General features: G+C 39.4%; 2 protein-coding genes across 6 annotated transcripts in view; both read right to left on the bottom strand.

Moving 5' to 3' along the window:
• Positions 1-58: 58 nt before the first annotated feature.
• On the bottom strand, positions 59-19,019 carry ankdd1b (ankyrin repeat and death domain containing 1B). 2 transcript variants are annotated; one of them, XM_060907156.1, is made up of 15 exons: positions 18,847-19,019; positions 18,548-18,648; positions 13,741-13,839; positions 13,533-13,631; positions 13,314-13,418; positions 12,049-12,153; positions 9,522-9,620; positions 9,241-9,339; positions 9,011-9,109; positions 4,073-4,171; positions 3,628-3,726; positions 3,454-3,549; positions 2,921-3,122; positions 807-938; positions 59-617 (listed from the first exon to the last, which is right to left on the bottom strand). In XM_060907156.1, the coding sequence occupies exons 1-15, from the start codon at positions 19,016-19,018 to the stop codon at positions 562-564; spliced, it is 1,662 nt and encodes a 553-aa protein (XP_060763139.1). In that variant the 5' UTR covers position 19,019; the 3' UTR covers positions 59-561. The 2 variants fall into 2 exon arrangements, with proteins under 2 accessions (XP_060763139.1, XP_060763138.1); XM_060907155.1 differs by having other exon boundaries at positions 9,522-9,623.
• A 3,447-nt stretch (positions 19,020-22,466) lies between these two features.
• Positions 22,467-22,899, bottom strand: part of polk (polymerase (DNA directed) kappa) — a 120,142-nt gene continuing 119,709 nt past the window's right edge. For all 4 annotated transcript variants that reach the window (XM_060907158.1, XM_060907161.1, XM_060907160.1 and 1 more), the window contains one exon: positions 22,467-22,790. In XM_060907158.1, the coding sequence (XP_060763141.1) occupies positions 22,688-22,790 (103 nt within the window). In that variant the 3' untranslated portion in view covers positions 22,467-22,687. The remainder of the gene's footprint in view (positions 22,791-22,899) is intronic.

Here is a 22,899-nt window from a genome sequence, read left to right on the forward strand (position 1 = left end):
AACGACAAGTATATTAATTTTGCGACCAGAGTCACCTACCCTTTTAATTTCCGCGTGTGATGTCATCGGCAGGTTCCCCTTCTTGTGTACCACGTGACGTGTGACGTGGCACATATTATCAGCAATGGCGGATAGAACGCAATAAAAATAATACCAATAAATCTAGCTAATACCAATAAATCTAGCTAACTGAAAGATTAACTCAAAATTTTTCGCAATTTTTTTTGGCCCCCATATACGAGGAGAAATGACTCTCTCACTTTGGGGGTTTCCTGGTCTAAAAATAGACCGACACGTGGTACACAAGAAGGGGAACCTGCCGATGACATCACGTTTCACTACCGCGCGGAAATTAAAAGGGTAGGTGACTTCGGTCGCAAAATTAATATACTTGTCGTTGTCAAAAAATTGTTTATCATTTTGAAGCTGAAAGATTTCTCTGTCTAGTCATGTTGTCATAAAATATATTGTATTTTATGCCAAAGAATACATCCAATGGTGGAATGGCACTTTAAGGCTCTGTGTGAAATAAAGTATTTTGTACATTCAGTTTCCAGGCTTTCATGAAATTTCACAGCTCCGTTTATCGTTGTCCTCTCCTTCCAGCCTTACTTTTTCTGTCAGAACAAATAGGGCAGGATTATATACAAGTTGCCAGATACACCAATCAAATCAACTAGCAGGAAAAGAGTTAATCTAATGAACAAATTTAGTATACTTGAAATAACATTAAATCATTACGAGTTGGATTAAATGGTTTGATTTTCAAAAGAACAAAGTGTATGGAATGAAAAACTTAATCTCACCTGCCATTTTGGTATTGCCAATAGCAATTAGTCCCTGGTAGAGCTCCTTAGCTGGGCTTCTCTGAGCAACTAACACTTCATGGAGCCAAATGAGCAGCATTCTATTTCCATGCTCCTGGTAACTGTTAGGACCTAAAGACAAACCACTAGGTCTCTAAGTATTCCAGTGCACGCAGTCTGTTTGGAGCATTTGATCTGTTGTACGCTTTTCTGGCGACAGCCTTCAGGATCTTGAAGACGGCAATCAGATTTGTTCACTGCACTTCGGTGTGCATGCCCGTATATGCTGGTAAACACACTTTTATGATCCAGTGAGCTTTTTGGAGCATGATACAATCACTAGTATGAAAAAAGTTAACTGAATTCCAACTTTAAATTTTATTAAAGAATTTTGCGTGAAGCTGTTTGAGTTAATCTTGTGTTCTTGGCTATGTTTATTTACAAAACGACAACCTCTAGCAAAGAGAGGTCTGGCTTGCGGGATGAAGGATGGTGGAACTTGGTACGAGATGAATATGATACTTTTACACACCGTCTTAGTGATTCATTCATTAATGAAACTTATTTAGGAGACAAAAATATCTGCAATCTTGCAGTACTTTTAAAGATTGTATTACCTGCCTCATCCCCAAGTTCCAAACACAGTTTTAGCAGGAGGTACAGAGCAGATATTATTCTATCCACATTCACTGGATATGAGCAATCGCACGCTCTGATTGGCTACTCTACTACTAGGATATCAGCTCGTATACCGTGGGTAGAGAAAAACAAAATGGCGGAGCGTTTTGCTGAACCAACTGAGGATGAAATAAAAACTCTACTCGAAAACAAAACCCCCCCCAAATTTTTTTTAAAAAAGCAACAAAATATGGAATGAAAGTGTTTGATGAACGTATTTTTTTTTTTTTTCTTACAAGAATTATAGCAGGGGCGGCACAGTGGTGTAGTGGTTAGCACTGTCGCCTCATAGCAAGAAGGTCCGGGTTTGAGCCCCGTGGCCGGCGAGGGCTTTTCTGTGCGGAGTTTGCATGTTCTCCCCGTGTCCGCGTGGGTTTCCTCCGGGTGCTCCGGTTTCCCCCACAGTCCAAAGACATGCAGGTTAGGTTAACTGGTGACTCTAAATTGACCGTAGGTGTGAATGTGAGTGTGAATGGTTGTCTATGTGTCAGCCCTGTGATGACCTGGCGACTTGTCCAGGGTGTACCCCGCCTTTCGCCCGTAGTCAGCTGGGATAGGCTCCAGCTTGCCTGCGACCCTGTAGAACAGGATAAAGCGGCTAGAGATAATGAGATGAGTAGTATTAGTGTAGTTTGTAGTTAGTGGTTAGCACTGTCGCCTCACAGCAAGAAGGTCCTGGGTTCGAGCCCAGCGGCCAATGAGGGCCTTTCTGTGCGGAGTTTGCATGTTCTCCCCGTGTCCGCGTGGGTTTCCTCCGGGTGCTCCGGTTTCCCCCACAGTCCAAAGACATGCAGGTTAGGTTAACTGGTGACTCTAAATTGACCGTAGGTGTGAATGTGAGTGTGAATGGTTGTCTGTGTCTATGTGTCAGCCCTGTGATGACCTGGCGACTTGTCCAGGGTGTACCCCGCCTTTCGCCCGTAGTCAGCTGGGATAGGCTCCAGCTTGCCTGCGACCCTGTAGAACAGGATAAAGCGGCTAGAGATAATGAGAGATAATGAATTATAGCATTTTTCACAAGTTGCTACTGTCATTTTGCCGGTTTGTTTACATTCTAAGTGGAAATGATTTTGTCGGCTGTTTTGTATAAAGTTATTTATCGAATTTGCAAGAAAGTAAAAAAACAAATGCTCCGCTTCTCAAAATCCAGTGAACGTGGATAGAATAAAACAGTTATTCCACTCAATCTCGTCGTACATGGCTTATAGCCAACTCGCCACTACGTGCCTCGTCGGCTATCAGGTCATGTACGACTCGATTTCATGGAATAACTGTTAAATATTTTTGAAAAAAGATTTCTCTGATCTTGTGGATACAGTGTCTGAGATTGCACTCGGATTATATGCAAAAATACGTCCTCATGCTGTACATATTTGTACAGTAGATACAACATAATTACAGCATAAAGTAAAACTAAATAAATTACGTTTCCTCACCTGTCCACTGCTCCTCAATGGCAGCAATCTGTTCCTCAGTAAAGGCCCAGTGCTCTGCCAGTTTCTTCCACTCGTTCTTGCTGAGAAGTTTGTAGGCCAGATTCCACAGCATACCGCGCACCTGTTTCGTCTCAGCGCGGTGGTCCGGTTTAAATGTTAGTGAAAACTCATCATGAAGGTCTTCATTAGTTTCTGTATTGGACTAATACAATAAAGGTCCGATTCTGAGAAAGGCCAGATGCTTAAAAAAACACAAGTGCTGAAATAACACAGCAAGGCACATTATCCATCATTATCCCCAGACAGTCTCTAATAGTAACTGTCTCTGTTGGTTAGTTAATTGCTTATCAAACTGTATTGAAAAGCCCACTAGCGAGACAAACCTGCTGCGCTGACATTTTGGCATGATGTCATACGTACTGTGAAATTACATTAATCGCTCATTCAAATTTAATATCAAATTATATTATGAAAGGGATTATAAAGAAAAGCTTCGGTTTGTTCAGTCTCCGCTGCACGTTTGGAGTACTCACCTTTATCCAACTGAAGTATCTTTCAGCTTTGATGATCATGTCTACAATGATCACGACATCAGCTCTGGCTGCCACACCTAAGGCTGTTTTACCTTGCTGGAGTTTAAAACAAATAGCTTCATTAAAAGGTTATGCCTTCATTTGGAAATTGTTGGTATCCCAGTAAGGATTTACCCTGTCTTTAATCTCCAGATTTACGCCAGCTTTCAGAATAATCTCAATCACGTCCACTTTGCCCAATTCTGCTGCTATATGGAGCGCTGTCTGGCCCAGCTAAAGGTGATGAAGGAATAAAGTATCATCAAGTAATATTAAACACAGAAGTCTGTATTTACAAAATCAGGAAGGAATTTCAAGAGAAAAGTTCTGAAGGAAGGAAGGAAAGAGGGAGAAAGTAAGTTTTGAAGGAGGTTTGATGGAAAGGAAGGATATTGAGAAAGCAAGTAAGGACGCAGACGTTAAATCAGTAAGTAGTCTTAAGTAAGTAAGTACAATGACGGGAGGAAGGGGAAAAACTTGGGAAGAAGGTTTATGGAATTGATGATTAAAGGACAGATAGTAAGAAGGATAAATGAACTGCATTAGTCCCAAAGAGGGTATTTGGTCAGTAATAACCTACGTGATCTGTGTGATCAGTGTCACAGTGAGATTCCAGCAGAGATTCAATCACTGTAGTGTAACAGTTCTTCACTGCTAAGTGAAATGGTGTCTGTAAATGCTAGAAACAATAAGGAATATTTAAGAGCTAATATCAAATTTAAGTATTTTTCATTTCAATATTCAGGTATTTTTTAAGAAGCACATTTCCATCACAATCTATACTATTTACGGAAGTACTTACGTGATTGTATTTCATTACTATAATTAAGCATCATTTCAGATTTATACTTGGTACAACTGAATATTAACACTAATACTGTACATTAGTTTCATTTTGAGTTTCCAATTGTCACAAATACCAAAAATATATTTTTTTTCTTTTGATACACCATATGGCCAAAAGTATGTGGACACCTATATGTGGTTCTTCTGCAAACTGTTGCCGCAAGGTTGGAAGCGCATGCTTGTTGAAAATGTCCTTGTACGCTGTAGCATTACAATTTCTCTTCACTGGAACTAAAGGACCCAAACCTGTTTCACCATGACAATGCCCAAAAGCACAAAGTCCATAAACGCATGGTTTGCCAATGCTGATGTGGAAAACTCAAGTCTCAAGTGGCCCAAGCCCTGATGTCAACCCCACTGTATGCCTATGGAATGAATTTGAATCCTGACAGTGCACCTCGTCTCCTCACTGGACATCAGTGCCCAACCATACTAATGCTCTTGTGGCTGAATGAGCACAGATCCCCACAGCCATGCTCCAAAATTGAGTGAAAGTCCTTTCCAGAAGAGTGGAGGTCATTATAACAGCAAATGGAGGACCAACTCCATGTTAATGCCCATGAGTATGGAATGGGCATATACAGTGGTGCTTGAAAGTTTGTGAACCCTTTAGAATTTTCAAATATTTCTGCATAAATATGACCTAAAACATCATCAGATTTTCACACAAGTCCTAAAAGTAGATAAAGAGAACCCAGTTAAACAAATGAGACAAAAGTATTATACTTGCTCATTTATTTATTGAGGAAAATTATCCAATATTACATATCTGTGAGTGGCAAAAGGATGTGAACCTTTACTTTCAGTATCTGGTGTGACCCCCTTGTGCAGCAATAACTGCAACTAAATGTTTCCGGTAACTGTTGATCAGTCCTGCACACCGGCTTGGAGGAATTTTAGCCCGTTCCTCCGTACAGAACAGCTTCAACTCTGAGATGTTGGTGGGTTTCCTCACATGAACTGCTCGCTTCAGGTCCTTCCACAACATTTCCATTAGATTAAGGTCAGGACTTTGACTTGGCCATTCCAAAACATGAACTTTATTCTTCTTTAACCATTCTTTGGTAGAACGACTTGTGCGGTTGTTGTCTTGCTGCATGACCCACCTTCTCTTGAGATTCAGTTCATGGACAGATGTCCTGACATTTTCCTTTCGAATTCACTGGTATAATTCAGAATTCATTGTTCCATCAATGATGGCAAGCCGTCCTGGCCCAGATGCAGCAAAACAGGCCCAAACCATGATACTACCACCACCATGTTTCACAGATGGGATAAGGTTCTTATGCTGGAATGCAGTGTTTTCCTTTCTCCAAACATAACGCTTCTCATTTAAACCAAAAAGTTCTATTTTGGTCTCATCTGTCCACAAAACATTTTTCCAGTAGCCTTCTGGCTTGTCCACGTGATCTTTAGCAAACTGCAGATGAGCAGCAATGTTCTTTTTGGAGAGCAGTGGCTTTCTCCTTGCAACCCTGCCATGCACACCATTGTTGTCCAGTGTTCTCTGGATGGTGGACTCATGAACATTAACATTAGCCAATGTGAGAGAGGCCTTCAGTTGCTTAGAAGTTACCCTGGGGTCCTTTGTGACCTCGCCAACTATTACACACCTTACTCTTGGAGTGATCTTTGTTGGTCGACCACTCCTGGGGAGGGTAACAATGGTCTTGAATTTCCTCCATTTGTACACAGTCTGTCTGACTGTGAATTGGTAGAGTCCAAACTCTTTAGAGATGGTTCTGTAACCTTTTCCAGCCTGATGAGCATCAACAACGCTTTTTCTGAGGTCCTCAGAAATCTCCTTTGTTCGTGCCATGATACACTTCCACAAACATGTTGTGAAGATCAGACTTTGATAGATCCCTGTTTAAATAAAACAGGGTGCCCACTCACACCTGATTGTCATCCCATTGATTGAAAACACCTGACTCTAATTTCACCTTCAAATTAACTACTAATCCTAGAGGTTCACATACTTTTGCCACTCACAGATATGTAATATTGGATCATTTTCCTCAATAAATAAATGGCCAAGTATAATATTTTTGTGGGGCGGCACGGTGGTGTAGTGGTTAGCGCTGTCGCCTCACAGCAAGAAGGTCCGGGTTCGAGCCCCGTGGCCGGTGAGGGCCTTTCTGTGTGGAGTTTGCATGTTCTCCCCGTGTCCGCGTGGGTTTCCTCCGGGTGCTCCGGTTTCCCCCACAGTCCAAAGACATGCAGGTTAGGTTAACTGGTGACTCTAAATTGACCGTAGGTGTGAATGTGAGTGTGAATGGTTGTCTGTGTCTGTGTGTCAGCCCTGTGATGACCTGGCGACTTGTCCAGGGTGTACCCCGCCTTTCGCCCGTAGTCAGCTGGGATAGGCTCCAGCTTGCCTGCGACCCTGTAGAAGGATAAAGCAGCTAGAGATAATGAGATGAGAGAATATTTTTGTCTCATTTGTTTAACTGGGTTCTCTTTATCTACTTTTAGGACTTGTGTGAAAATCTGATGATGTTTTCGGTCATATTTATGCAGAAATATAGAAAATTCTAAAGGGTTCACAAACTTTCAAGCACCACTGTATGAGTATGATGGTGAGGTGTCCACATACTTTTGGACATAGTGTATATTAGTCTTACTTAATTTCTGTACATTATGCAACAAATGTCATGAGAATTCTGAATTGTATTAATTTAAATTGTTAGCAAAAGTATAAACGCTGATCCCATGCTAATCCTTACAAACCCTGACCTTTGTAAATTTTCATACAAGAAATTTCACGAGACAATGTTGGACAAATAACGTTCAGTTAAACTAATTCGTGTTTCAATTTTAAATATTATACATACTTGAGTACATTTACTGTTAGTGGATGTACAATTAAACTTCCACTCAAGTACAATATGTAAACTCTACCTCTACTTTTCCTCCACACACAAGATTAACACAATACCCATACTTTTTCATGTACAGTGGTGCTTGAAAGTTTGTGAACCCTTTAGAATTTTCTATATGTCTGCATAAATATGACCTAAAACATCATCAGATTTTCACACAAGTGCTAAAAGTAGATAAAGAGAACCCAGTTAAACAAATGAGAGAAAAATATTATACTTGGTCATTTATTTATTGAGGAAAATGATCCAATATTACACATCTGTGAGTGGCAAAAGTATGTGAACCTTTGCTTTCAGTATCTGGTGTGACCCCCTTGTGCAGCAATAACTGCAACTAAATGCTTGTGGTAACTGTTGATCAGTCCTGCACACCGGCTTGGAGGAATTTTAGCCCATTCCTCCGTACAGAACAGCTTCAACTCTGGGATGTTGGTGGGTTTCCTCACATGAACTGCTCGCTTCAGGTCCTTCCACAACATTTCCATTGGATTAAGGTCAGGACTTTGACTTGGCCATTCCAAAACATTAACTTTATCCCTCTTTAACCATTCTTTGGTAGAATGACTTGTGTGCTTAGGGTTGCTGTCTTGCTGCATGATCCACCTTCTCTTGAGATTCACTTCATGGACAGATGTCATGACATTTTCCTTTAGAATTAGCTGGTATAATTCAGAATTCATTGTTCCATCAATGATGGCAAGCCGTCCTGGCCCAGATGCAGTAAAACAGGCCCAAACCATGATACTGACACCACCATGTTTCACAGATGGGATAAGGTTCTGATGCTGGAATGCAGTGCTTTCCTTTCTCCAAACATAACACTTCTCATTTAAACCAAAAAGTTCTATTTTGATCTCATCCGTCCACAAAACATTTTTCCAATAACCTTCTGGTTTGTCCACGTGATCTTTTGCAAACTGCAGATGAGCAGCAATGTTCTTTTTGGAGAGCAGTGGCTTTCTCCTTGCAACCCTGCCATGCACACCATTGTTGTTCAGTGTTCTCCTGATGGTGGACTCATGAACCTTAACATTAGCCAATGTGAGAGAGGCCTTCAGTTGCTTAGAAGTTACCCTGGGGTCTTTTGTGACCTTGATGACTATTACACACCTTGCTCTTGGAGTGATCTTTGCTGGTCAACCACTCCTGGGGAGGGTAACAATGGTCTTGTATTTCCTCCATTTGTACACAATCTGTCTGACTGTGGATTGGTGGAGTCCAAACTCTTTAGAGATGGTTCTGTAACCTTTTCCAGCCTGATGAGCATCAACAACGCTTTTTCTGAGGTCCTCAGAAATCTCCTTTGTTCGTGCCATGATACACTTCCACAAACATGTGTTGTGAAGATCAGACTTTGATAGATCCCTGTTCTTTAAATAAAACAGGGTGCCCACTCACACCTGATTGTCATCCCATTGATTGAAAACACCTGACTCTAATTTCACCTTTAAATTTACTGCTAATCCTAGAGGTTCACATACTTTTGCCACTCACAGATATGTAATATTGGATCATTTTCCTCAATAAATAAATGACCAAGTAGAATATTTTTGTCTCATTTGTTTAACTGGGTTCTCTTTATCTACTTTTAGGACTTGTGTGAAAATCTGATGATGTTTTAGGTCATATTTATGCAGAAATATAGAAAATTCTAAAGGGTTCACAAACTTTCAAGCACCACTGTATCATTCGCCAACCCTGGTTATGTACATCATATTAGATTCACACAATCTTAAAAGAAAGTTACAATGCATGTTTTGGTGTCGTGAAGAATAGTTTTAGGGATTTACTTGGTTTTGAATATTCATCTGAGCACCATGATCAATAAGGAGCTTCACCACTGGCATGTAGCCCTTTTCACACACCAAATGGAGAGGGCTGATTCTGTTCTGAAAGCAAATATTAAGAAAGCAAGATTACACTGAAAACACAAGTTAATTTGTGGAATCAGCTCACTAATGGACTGATAAAAACAAAGTCCTTTGAGCTCTTGGTGCTTCCAAAGGGATTTCTTACATACTGTAGTGGGAATGTTTGGGTCACAGTCAGCTTCTAGGAGAGCCAAAACACAGTCCTCATGAGCTCCATCAGCAGCTAAATATAATGGTGTTTCCCCAGCCTTTAAACAAATGACAGATGAGGTTACACTAAGAGCATGGCACCCAATACGTGTATTATACTGTAGAAATCTGGATGCTTTCTTATTACATAGGACAATAAGGTATTCCAATACTACAGTAATTTTATGACATTTCACCCAGGACTGTTCAGATAGTTAGCTTTACATTCGTCTACACTCACATGATTGACTTCATTACGGACTTCAAAATAATCAAGCAGCAGCTGCACGGCACCGAGATGACCATTCTTAGCAGCAAGATGTAAAGGTGTGTCTCCTTTCTGCTGAGAGTTGGACAAACACATCGCTGTGAGGCCGTTTTCTTGACAGCCTTGTCTCTTTATGCACACTTGTATTGGAAAGCACTTTTCTTGGAATTCAATATCTACACTATATCACCAAAAGTATATGGATGCTTGACCATCATGCCCATATGTAGTTCTTCCCCAAACTTGCCACAAAGTTGGAAGCATGCAATTGTCTAGGATGTCTTTGTATTTTGTAGCATGACAACGTTCCTGGACACAAAGTGAGATCCATAAAGCCAGGTTGGAGTGGGAAAACTCAGGTGGCCTGCACAGAGTCCATACCTCAACCCCACTGAACACTTTTGAGATCAATTGGAACACCAACCGCACCCCAGACCTCCTCATACAACACCAAAGCCTGACTTCACTAACGTTCTTGTAGCTGAATGAGCAAATCCCTATTGCCGCACTCCAAATTCTAGCGAAAAGCCTTCAAAGAAGAGAAGACAGCAAAAGGGGACTAAATCTGTAATGGTATGTCCAACGAGCACATACAGTATGAGTGTGATGGTCAGGTGTCCACAAACTTTTGGCCATATACACGGAGTGCAGAATTATTAGGCAAGTTGTATTTTTGAGGATTAGTTTTATTATTGAACAACAACTATGTTCTCAATCAAACAAAAAGACTCATAAATATCAAAGCTGAATATGTATGGAAGTTAGAGTGGGGTGTTTTTAGTTTTGGCCATTTTAGGAGAATATGTATGTGTTCAGGTAACTTTCACTGTGCAGAATTATTAGGCAACTTAATAAAAACCAAATATGTAGCCATTTCACTTATTTATTTTCACCAGGTACACTGATATGACAACTCCAGATTTGCAAATAAACATATCTGACATTCAAACACAAAACAAAAACAAATCAGTGACCAATATAGCCACCCTTCTTCATGAGGACACTCAAAAGCCTTCCATCCATAGATTCTGTCAATTTCTTTATCTGTTCACGACCAACATTGTGTGCAGCAGCAACCACGGCCTCCCAGACGCTGTTCAGAGAGGTGTACTGTTTTCCCTCTTTGTAGACCTCACGTTTTATAATGGACCACAGGTTCTCTATGGGGTTTAGGTCAGGTGAACAAGGGGGCCATGTCATTATTTTTTTCACCTTTCAGACCTTTACTGGCTAGCCACGCAGTGGAGTATTTGGACGCATGAGATGGAGCATTATCCTGCATGAAAATCATGTTCTTCTTGAAAGATGCTGACTTTTTCCTATACCACTGCTTGAAGAAGGTTTATTCCAGGAACTGGCAGTAGGTCTGGGAGTTGAGTTTGAGTCCATCCTCAACTCGAAAAGGTCCAACAAGCTCGTCTTTGATGATACCAGCCCATAGCAGTACTCCACCTCCACCTTGCTGGCGTCTGAGTCGGAGTGGAGCTCTGTGCCCATTACTGATCCAGCCACAGGCCCATCAAGAGTCACTCTCATCTCATCAGACCACAGCACCTTAGAAAAATCAGTCTTAAGATATTTCTTGGCCCAGTCTTGACGTTTTATCTTGTGTGCCTTACTCAGTGGTGGTTGTTTTTCAGCCTTCCTTACCTTGGCCATGTCCCTCAGTATTGCACACCTTGTACTCTTTGACACTCCAGGAATGTTGCAACTCTGGAATATGGCAGAACTGGATGCTAATGGCTGCTTGTTAGCTTCACGCTTGATTTTCCACAGATCATGTGCAGTTATTTTGCGCCTTTTTTTCCCCCCACACGCTTCTTTCGACCCTGTTGACTATTTGCAATGAAACGCTTGATTGTTCGGTGATCACGTTTCAACATCTTCGCAATTTCAAGAGTGCTGCATCCGTCTGCAAGACATCTCACAATTTTATACTTTTCAAAGTCTGTCAGCTCTCTCTTCTGACCCATTTTGCCAGAGGAAAAGAGGTTGCCTAATAATTATGCACACCTGATATAGGGTGTTGATGTCATTAGACCACACCCCCTCTCATTACACAGATGCACAGCACCTGATATACTTAATTGGTAGTAGGCTTTCAAGCCTAAACAGCTTGGAGTGGGACAACATGCATTAAAAGGATGTTGTGGTCAAAATACTCACTTGCCTAATAATTCTGCACTCAGTGTAGTGTGCATGACCAAAGAAAAATTAGTTTTGCGATACAAATAATTACATATAACAAGTTAGTTGTGTAACATTCTTATGTAGCATTAAGATGTGTATTTATCCATTTGTCGTACACTACCAAGGCAGAATTAAGCATACAACTGAGCAGTTATTAATGAAGAGCCATTCTGAAAGGCAGAACACAACATTTTGGTCACTAACAGAGAATCTTAAATTATTCTGGTTAATGTTTCTAACAACTAATCAGGACTATGACCTGGTTTAAGGAAGGAAAATGCAAATATTTTGTAGGAAATGTGATGTGGACCTGATTTTCCTCCATGGTGGCCATCTTGTAAGGTTCTTCCATCAGCATCTGCAACATCCGCACGCAGCCGTGCTCCGCTGCTACAGCAAATGGCCTGTTTCCATGCTAACACACATCAACAAACTGCTATTGTATATCCAGGATTTTGGATCTATTAATACGATACCCTGAATTCAAGTGATACTTTTAAGTCTGTAATGGAACAGGAAGCATATTTTAAGAGAAAAAAGAAAATGGTACTACTGTAAATTTTATTTAAGTAGTATTACTGACATAATTAAATGGATTTAATACGATAAGTAACCAAATAATACTTACTGTGCATCAGAACCGACTTTATAATTAAATGCATTATGTTCTATGCATTAGAACATAAACATAAAACATGCTGCAATTAATGCAAAATGGAGAAGTGGCTTCGTTAAGAAACAAAAGGTTTATAAATTCCTATCAAGGTTATAAAACCAAAACTGACACTCAAACATTTTGGTAGTTAAAACATAAATATGTAGTTATGGAGGTCGCATCAAAGTAACTGTCAAACTCTTTATTATTAAATGACATACATTTTCTAGCCGAGATACAGTGTATAGTATTCTATCCACATTCACTGGATATGAGCAATCGCACGCTCTGATTGGCTACTCTACTACTAGGATATCAGCTCATACACCATGAGTAGAGAAAAACAAAATGGCGGTGCATGTTGCTGAACCGACTGAGGACAAAATAAAAACTACTTGAAAACAAAACCCCCAAAAATACAAAAAAGCAACAAAATATGGAATAAAAGTATTTGATGGTAAGAAAGTGTCCTTTTTTTATTTTTCAAGAATCATTATTTTAGCATTTTTCACAAATTGCTACTGTCATTTTGCCGGTTTGTTTACATTCTAAGCGGAAATGATTTTGTCGGACGTTTTGGATAAAGTTTTTATTTATTGAATTTGCAAAAAATAAAAATGCTCCGTTTCTCAAAATCCAGTGAACGTGGATATAATAAATCAGTTATTCCACTCAATCTCATCGTACATGGCTTATAGCCAACTCGTTGCTACGCGCTTCATTGGCTTATAAGCTTATGCATGACTCGATTTCATGGAATAACTGTTAAATGTATTGTACAGTATGAGTAACTGTTATATTGAAAACTCCTTTTATGTTTTATGTTATTTTCGCTGAAGGGGTATTTGGGTTAAAAGATCATGGAAATTGCAGCTTCTGTTTAGCAATTAGAAATAAAAGAGTAAATCATGATATCATACATGATCTTCTTTGTTGAGTTCTTTCATTTGAAGGTCATCAACAATGTACGCCATGATGTCTGTGTGATCGTTCACTGCAGCACAATGCATCATGTTCATCCCTTCCTGAAGTCAGAAATGACGAGCTTTAAACCAGGATGCTGATGTCAAAAATATTTCACCATAGGAGACATGATACTGATACTGAATTTAGATTTAGTAAGATGATCACAACGTCACCTTGTTCAAAACCCTCTGATCAGCACCACCCTGTACAAGGAGCTTCAGGATTTCCAAACTGCCAAACCATGCAGCAAGGTGAATAGCAGTGACTCCAAACTGTGTAGGAAGATGTAGGATGATGTAAAACTAGATGCAGTATGTCCTCAAATCTGGCGTATTCAGAGTATTCCGGTCTCATATGAACGTCACATATGTCATGTCATACCTTGTCCTGCAAGTCTAGTTTTGCTCTTCTTCTAAGAAGGAGATCAACAGCTTCTGTGTTTTTGCGGGCTACAGCATAGTGAAGTGCAGTTCGATGGTGCTAAGAGGCGAGAAGAGTGATTTAGAAAGTTCTAGATTAATATTAATCAATCTAGAAGGTTTCAACAAGAAGAATTTCCTTAAAAGTGGTTTCTGAACCTCTACCCTGGAAAAAAGGGTTATTCAAGAGTTCTTTTCATAGTTACAGATCCATCACTTCCTAAATGAATTCTACTGTGAATACTCTTTGATCGGGGGGAACAAACATTGTTGTACATTTCTACAGAGAGTCTTTAAGAGTTCTCCCACAGAATTAAACCAGAGATTTAACCTTGAGAGTCTATGGGCCACATATTGCTGTCAAATAACGTTATTTACTCCGACATTGCATCAGCTTATACAGTGGTGCTTGAAAGTTTGTGAACCCTTTAGAATTTTCTATATTTCTGCATAAATATGACCTAAAACATCATCAGATTTTCACACAAGTCCTAAAAGTAGATAAAGAGAACCCAGTTAAACAAATGAGACAAAAATATTATACTTGGTCATTTATTTATTGAGGAAAATGATCCAATATTACATATCTGTGAGTGGCAAAAGTATGTGAACCTCTAGGATTAGCAGTTAATTTGAAGGTGAAATTAGAGTCAGGTGTTTTCAATCAATGGGATGACAATCAGGTGTGAGTGGGCACCCTGTTTTATTTAAAGAACAGGGATCTATCAAAGTCTGATCTTCACAACACATGTTTGTGGAAGCATATCATGGCATGAACAAAGGAGATTTCTGAGGACCTCAGAAAAAGCGTTGTTGATGCTCATCAGGCTGGAAAAGGTTACAAAACCATCTCTAAAGAGTTTGGACTCCACCAATCCTCAGTCAGACAGATTGTGTACAAATGGAGGAAATTCAAGACCATTGTTACCCTCCCCAGGAGTGGTCGACCAACAAAGATCACTCCAAGAGTAAGGCGTGTAATAGTTGGTGAGGTCACAAAGGACCCCAGGGTAACTTCTAAGCAACTGAAGGCCTCTCACATTGGCTAATGTTAATGTTCATGAGTCCACCATCCGAAGAACACTGGACAACAATGGTGTGCATGGCAGGGTTGCAAGGAGAAAGCCACTGTTCTCCAAAAAGAACATTGCTGCTCGTCTGCAGTTTGCTAAAGATCACATGGACAAGCCAAAAGGCTATTGGAAAAATGTTTTGTGGACAGATGAGACCAAAATAGAACTTTTTAGTTTAAATGAGAAGTGTTATGTTTGGGGAAAGGAAAACACTGCATTCTAGCATAAGAACCTTATCCCATCTGTGAAACATGGTGGTGGTAATATCATGATTTGGGCCTGTTTTGCTGCATCTGGGCCAGGACGGCTTGCCATCATTGATGGAACAATGAATTCTGAATTATACCAGCGAATTCTAAAGGAAAATGTCAGGACATCTGTCCATGAACTGAATCTCAAGAGAAGGTGGGTCATGCAGCAAGACAACGACCCTAAGCACACAAGTCATTCTACCAAAGAATGGTTAAAGAAGAATAAAGTGAATGTTTTGGAATGGCCAAGTCAAAGTCCTGACCTTAATCCAATCGAAATATTGTGGAAGGACCTGAAGCGAGCAGTTCATGTGAGGAAACCCACCAACATCCCAGAGTTGAAGCTGGTCTGTACGGAGGAACAGGCTAAAATTCCTCCAAGCCGGTGTGCAGGACTGATCAGCAGTTACCGGAAACATTTAGTTGCAGTTATTGCTGCACAAGGGGGTCACACCAGATACTGAAAGCAAAGGCTCACATACTTTTGCCACTCACAGATATGTAATATTGGATCATTTTCCTAAATAAATAAATGACCAAGTATTTAGTATATTTTTGTCTGATTTGTTTAACTGGGTTCTCTTTATCTACTTTTAGGACTTGTGTGAAAATCTGATGTTATTTTAGGTCATATTTATGCAGAAATATAGAAAATTCTAAAGGGTTCACAAACTTTCAAGCACCACTGTACAACCCCAAATCAGAAAAAGTTGGGATGGTATGGAAAGTACAAATAAAAAAAGAAAGCAGTGATTTCTAAATTGACTTTGACTTGTATTTCATTGCAGACAGTATGAACCCAAGATGCTTCATGTTTTCTCTGGTCAACTTCATTTCATTGGTTAATATACAGTTAGGTCCATATATATTTGGACACTGACACAAATTTTGCTTTTTTACCTGTTTACTGAAACATATTCAGGTTATAGTTATGACATGGACATAAAGTCCAGACTTTAAGCTTTCATTTGAGGGTATCCACATTAAAATTGGATGAAGGGTTTAGGAGTTTCAGCTCCTTAACATGTGCCACCCTGTTTTTAAAGGGACCAAAAGTAATTGGACAATTGACTCAAAGGCTATTTCATGGGCAGGTGTGGGCAATTCCTTCGTTATGTCATTCTCAATTAAGCAGATAAAAGGCCCTGGAGTTGATTTGAGGTGTGGTGCTTGCATCTGGAAGATTTTGCTGTGAAGAAAACATGAGGCCAAAGGAGCTCTCCATGCAGGTGAAACAAGCCATCCTTAAGCTGCGAAAACAGAAAAAACCCATCCGAGAAATTGCTACATATTAGGAGTGGCAAAATCTACAGTTTGGTACATCCTGAGAAAGAAAGAAAGCACTGGTGAACTCATCAATGCAAAAAGACCTGGACGCCCACAGAAGACAACAGTGGTGGGTGATCGCAGAATAATTTCCATGGTGAAGAGGAACCCCTTCACAACAGCCAACCAAGTGAACAACACTCTCCAGGAGGTAGGCCTATCAATATCCAAATCTACCATAAAGAGAAGACTGCATGAAAGTAAATACAGAGGGTTCACTGCACGGTGCAAGCCACTCATAAGCCTCAAGAATAAAAAGGCTAGATTGGACTTTGCTAAAAAACATCTAAAAAAGCCAGCACAGTTCTGGAAGAACATTCTTTGGACAGGTGAAACCAAGATCAACCTCTACCAGAATGATGGAAAGAAAAAAGTATGGTGAAGGTGTGGTACAGCTCATGATCCAAAGCATACCACATCATCTGTAAAACACGGCGGAGGCAGTGTGATGGCTTGGGCATGCATGGCTGCCAGTGGCACTGGGTCGCTAGTGTTTATTGATGATGTGACACAGGACAGAAGCAGCCGGATGAATTCTGAGGTCTTCAGAGACATACTGTGTGCTCAAATCCAGCCAAATGCAGCCAAACTGATTGGTCGGCGTTTCATAATACAGATGGGCAATGACCCAAAACATAAAGCCAAAGCAACCCAGGAGTTTATAAAAGCAAAGAAGTGGAATATTCTTGAATGGCCAAGTCAGTCACCTGATCTCAACCCAATTGAGCATGCATTTCACTTGTTAAAGACTAAACTTCAGACAGAAAGGCCCACAAACAAACAGCAACTGAAAACCGCTGCAGTAAAGGCCTGGCAGAGCATTAAAAAGGAGGAAACACAGCGTCTGGTGATGTCCATGAGTTCAAGACTTCAGGCAGTCATTGCCAACAGAGGGTTTTCAACCAAGTATTAGAAATGAACATTTTATTTACAATTATTTAATTTGTCCAATTACTTTTGAGCCCCTGAAATGAAGGGATTGTGTTTAGAAAATGCTTTAGTTCCTCACATTTTTATACAATCATTTTGTTCAACCCACTGAATTAAAGCCGAAAGTCTGAACTTCAACTGCATCTGAATTGTTTTGTTCAAAATTCATTGTGGTAATGTACAGAACCAAAATTAGAAAAATGTTTCTGTCCAAATATTTATGGACCTAACTGTACATCCATTCCTATGTTTGAGGCCTGTAACACATTCTAAAAACAAGTTGGGACGGGAGCAATTTAGGGCTAGTAATGAGATAAAACAATTAAATAATGATGTGATTTGAAACAGATGATATCAACAGGTGAGTCATGATTTGGTACAAAAGCAGTATCCAGGAAAAGACTAGTCTTTGAGGAGCAAAGATGGACCGATGATCTCCAGGTTGTCAAGAAATGCATGAGAAAATGATTGAAATATTAAAAAACATGTTCCTCAAAGAAAGATAGGAAGGGATTTGGATATTTCGCCCTCTACGGTGCATATTATTATTAAACGAGTCAAGGAATCTGGAGGAATTTCGGTGCGTAAAGGGCAAGGGCACAAGCCTAAGCTGAACACCTGTGTGCAATCTCCGATCCCTCAGACAGCACTGCATCAAGGCATCAAGAACTGTTAAAGGTGTCTGTCCCCTCTGCCCCCAGTAGAGAACGTGTGGCAAATTTTGAAATGAAAAATACCGTAAGATATTGACGACACTGACTGCTGCACACCTTAAGACCTGTTTGCAGGAAGAAAGGGACAAAATCACACCTGAAACACTTCATCACTTGCCGTCTTCAGTCCCTAAACACCTTTTAAGTGTTGTGAGAAGGAATGGCAACATTATAAAGTAGTAAATGCTTTACCGTCCCAACTTTTTTGAAATCTATTTATATTAACTAACAATATATTGACTATTAGCTAAGTATCTGCATAGGTAGCTTGCTTACAGTCTGTGTACTTTATTAGGAAATGTAAAGGTGTGCCAGTTATTAAATAATGGAGTGGAATGCTGCCTCTGAGGCAGATTTGAGTCAACTAACAATAATAAAATCCAGCATTTTTTGCTTCTCAGGCAATTTAATGATACTGATTGGTGATTTTTCACATGAACTTCATGGAACACAGGCAAATGATGTTATTGACGTACCACGTTTTTAGCATTAACGTTCACAGCCCGTCCTAAAAGCTTCATGGTTTCCACATCGTTCCTTTTTGCTGCTTCGATGTATTCTTTTTCTGTCTGTAGCACTAGAGCAAAGAAGCAAATGACGAATAAACCGAGCCATTTATCTTAGTTGTTTAGGCTGTCTTCATCAATAAATATAATGCATACTGAACAAAACAACAATCACTTCAACTATAAAGAAATAATTGTTTAAAGTGGTTCAAAACAACCAGGCTGCTCCTAAACAATTCAACTAATTCTGTATTCCAGGGTGTACTTACACATCTCCACATTATCGAAATCTGTGTTTGGCTCTGGCTCTTTCTGGAGGATGAAATCTGTGAAATCTTTAACATGCTCTGAATTAATCCATGTTTTAGGATTCAACTTTTCCTTTTTCACCAGAGGATGCTTCATTATTCTGTTTTTCAAAGCCAAAACTCGGTCCTCCATGGTGCACAAGCTCCTTAAACAGAAAATGGTTTTCGAAGCAGTTGGGTTTATTTGCTGTAGAAGGCTACACCCAAGGAAATTTACTCTTACACAAAGTACATACAGGTAATGTGCAAACAATAGCTGACTGTAGTACTGACTAGCTCAGGGAAAGCTTTTGCTCATGCCAATTTAGAACAGAAGTGGGACATGATACAGTAGGTTTTTCCTGATGTAAAAAAAAAAAAAAAAATGAGACCACGATAAATCATTTCAAAACTTTTCCCAAACTTTAATGTGACCTATAACCTGTACAATTGAATTGAAAAACAAATCTGTTAGGGGGAAAAACATTTAAAAAAAAAAAAAAAACATGTACAATAAGCTGGTTGCATAAGTGTGCACACCCTTAAACTAATACTTTGTTGAAGCACCTTTTGATTGAATTACAGCATTCAGTCTTTTTGGGTTCACACCTGCCATCAATTAAAATGACTCTGATTAACCCCAAATAAAGTTCAGACATTTACTCAGTTGCATCCTCCAGCAAAAGCCAGGGTTCACAGAGAGCTTACAAAGCATCGAAGGGATCTCATTGTTGAAAGGTATCAGTCAGGAGAAGGGTGCAAAAACATTTCCACGGCATTAGCTATACCATGGAGCACAGTGAAGACGGTCATCAAGAAGTGGAGAAAATACGGGACAGTAGTGACATTACTGAGAACTGGACGTCCCTCCAAAATTGATGAAAAGACAAGACGAAAACTGGTCAGGGAGGCTGCCAAGAGGCCGACAGCAACACTGAAGGAGCTGCAGGAATTTCTGACAACTACTGGTTGTGTACTACATGTGACAACAATCTCCTGTATTCTCCATATGTCTGGACTATGGGGTAGGGTTGCAAGATGGAAGCCTTTTCTTACAAAGAAAAACATCCAGGCCAGGCAAAATTTTGCAAAAAAAAAATACATCAACTCTTCCAAAAGCATGTGGGAAAATGTGTTATGGTCTGATGAAACCAAGGTTGAACTTTTTGGCCACAATTCCAAAAGGTATGTTTGGTGCAAAAACACCACTGCGCATCACCAAAAGAACACCATACCCACGGTGAAGCATGGTGGTGGCAGCATTATGTTTTGGGGTTGTTTTTCTTCAGCTGGAACAGGGGCTTTAGTCAAGGTGGAGGGAATTATGAACAGTTCTAAATACCAGTCAATTTTGGCCCAAAACCTTCAGGTGTCTGCTAGAAAGCTGAAGATGAAGACGAATTTCATCTTTCAACACGACAATGACCCCAAGCATACATCGAAATCAACAAAAAATGGCTTCACCAGAAGAAAATTTAAGTTTTGGAATGGCCCAGCCAGAGCCCAGACCTAAATCCAATTGAAAATCTGTGGGGTGACCTGAAGAGGGCTGTGCACAAGAGATGCCCAATCAATCTGACAGATTTGGAGCGCTTTTACAAGGAAGAGTGGGCAAATATTGCCAAGTCTAGATGTGGCAGGATGATAGACTCCGACCCAAAAAGACTGAATGCTGTAATTAAATCAAAAGGTGCTTCGACAAAGTATTAGTTTAAGGGTATAATGTCTCCGACCAGACATGATCATTGTTTCAGATGCCACCAAACAATTGATCATTCTGGAACTCACAGTTCCCTGGGAAGAACGCATGGAGGAGGCAAATGAGAGGAAGCGTGCCAAGTACCAGGAGCTGGTGGAGGAGTGCAGGAGCCAAGGCTGGAAGACCTACTGCGAACCCCTGGAGGTTGGATGCCGAGGATTTGCAGGGCGGTCCCTCTGCAAAGTCCTCACCATGCTGGGCCTTACTGGTGAGGCAAAGAGGAAGGCCATCAGGTCTGCAACTGAAGCCGCAGAAAGAGCCACAAGATGGCTTTGGATCAAGAGGGCTGATCCGTGGACGAATGCTGCTGGGATACAGGCCAGAGTCTGATCACCTCCGGTCGGGTCGCCTGGGCGAGGGTGTCTGATGTTAAAAGACCCGAAACACCCAGTGACCCCAGGTTAAATCACTGATGATGTATCCCAGCGCATCAGCAAGATGTATCCTTCACCATAAGGGTGTGCACACTTATGCAACCAGCTTATTGTACTTTTTTTATGTTTTTCCCCGTAACAGATTTGTTTTTTCAATTGAATTGTACAGGTTATAGGTCACATTAACAGTGGGAAAAGTTTTGAAATTATCTATCGTGGTCTCATTTTTTTACATCAGAAAAAAAATCCTATCATTTTAACGGGATGTGTACACTTTTTATATCCACTGCGTGTGTGTATATAAAATATTACATTTTTATCTTTATACTGTATAGTCAGCTTGTTTTGGGGATTTTTTTTTTTTTTAATTCTATCTTGTGTTGTACAGTGTGTTTTTCTTTTTACTTGTCTCATAACTTGCTGCTGTAACAATTTCCGAGCTTGGGATCAATAAAGTAAATCTATCAATACAAATTCTATACATGTAATGCAATATTTATACATGAAATGTATGGAAGTATTTGTCTTCAAATATGAAAATGAGCTGTGAAAGTACTGATGGAAGCCAATATCATGAGAAGAATGTTTTAATTTTTCACATGATGCATTTTAAACAAATCTGTAAAATATTAAATGTGCTATATTACAACATTTAATTTCAAACCATTTATTAAAAAAATTATATCAACTAAGTGCTGATTTATGGTTTTGATCCTTCTAGATTTCTACATACAGTATATGGTCTAAAGTGCTTTGTTTGTGTTTAATAATTAAATACTTCTCATAGTACAGCACACAAGGCAAAAGTGCAAGCATTGTATTACAAACATAACACAATCAGATCTGATAGAGCTTCATATATATATATATATATATATATATATATATATATATATATATATATATATATATATATATATAGAGTGATTCCACGCTTATGGGTACTGAAATGGGGACATGAACTTATTCACCTAAAACCATTTCTTTTTTTACCATCAGGTCACAAAAAATGTAATCTTTAATGAATGATATGTTAAAAGATAACTTTAATTTTCTGAGATGTAATAAAAACATATTTATATGCCAAAGTCGAGCCTATGAGTTCCAAAATGATGTCTGTTACATTACTTCTGTTACGATTGTCCATCTCGCGTCTGTTACAAATTAATTACAATCTAGCTATATACCATGTTAATCTTATTGAAAGAATGTGTATGTTTATTCTACTACACATGTTTATTAATTATATTTGCTAAAACATCACCTTCCTATGTTTCAAAAAGTCATTCTACATTGTTAAAATTGAGAATATATATGTCCACAACACTTCTGTTACGTTCTGACTTTGGCATATAAATATGTTTTTATTACATCTCAGAAAATTAAAGTTATCTTTTAACATATCATTCATTAAAGATTACATGTTTTGTGACCTGATGGTAAAAAAAGAAATGGTTTTAGGTGAATTTTTAAAAATAAGTTCATGTCCCCATTTCAGTACCCATAAGCGTGGAATCACTCATATATATATATATATATATATTCCATCCAAAATGGAAGTTCAGCAAAACATCTTGACTCATGATGTTTTTTTTTAAATATTCATTACTTCATTGACAGCTGCACTGCCTGGTCTGTACCTGCTATCAGGTGTAGCAGACACAGACACCAAGAGATAAGATGAAGCAAGTTAAAATTTCTGATTTCTGTTCCCCTTGAAGAATTTATCAATGGTGTGTCTTGTACTGATGGCTTTGGTTTTCTTTGAGGGAGGAGGTGGTGGTGATCCTCGTCTGCAATTAAAAGGCATGAAAAATATATATATTCAATTGTCCTGAAGTTGTGTTCTTATTTAACAGGTCATTCATAGCTACCATGGCTGTACAAATAAGTAAAAGGACC

Source organism: Neoarius graeffei, chromosome 24 (genome assembly GCF_027579695.1).
Source record: "Neoarius graeffei isolate fNeoGra1 chromosome 24, fNeoGra1.pri, whole genome shotgun sequence".
NCBI lineage: Eukaryota > Metazoa > Chordata > Actinopteri > Siluriformes > Ariidae > Neoarius > Neoarius graeffei.

What these genes read in the sequence shown, in the direction of transcription:
- ankdd1b (XM_060907155.1), bottom strand. Translation starts at nt 19,018, where the DNA reads ATGGAGGACCGAGTTTTGGCTTTGAAAAACAGAATAATGAAGCATCCT. An exon ending in AACTCAACAAAGAAGATCAT is followed by an intron (nt 12,154 to 13,313) that starts GTATGATATCAT and finishes GATGTGTGTTAG; the next exon opens with CATGGAAACAGGCCATTTGC. An exon ending in ATCTGGAGATTAAAGACAGG is followed by an intron (nt 3,550 to 3,627) that starts GTAAATCCTTAC and finishes TTTAAACTCCAG; the next exon opens with CAAGGTAAAACAGCCTTAGG.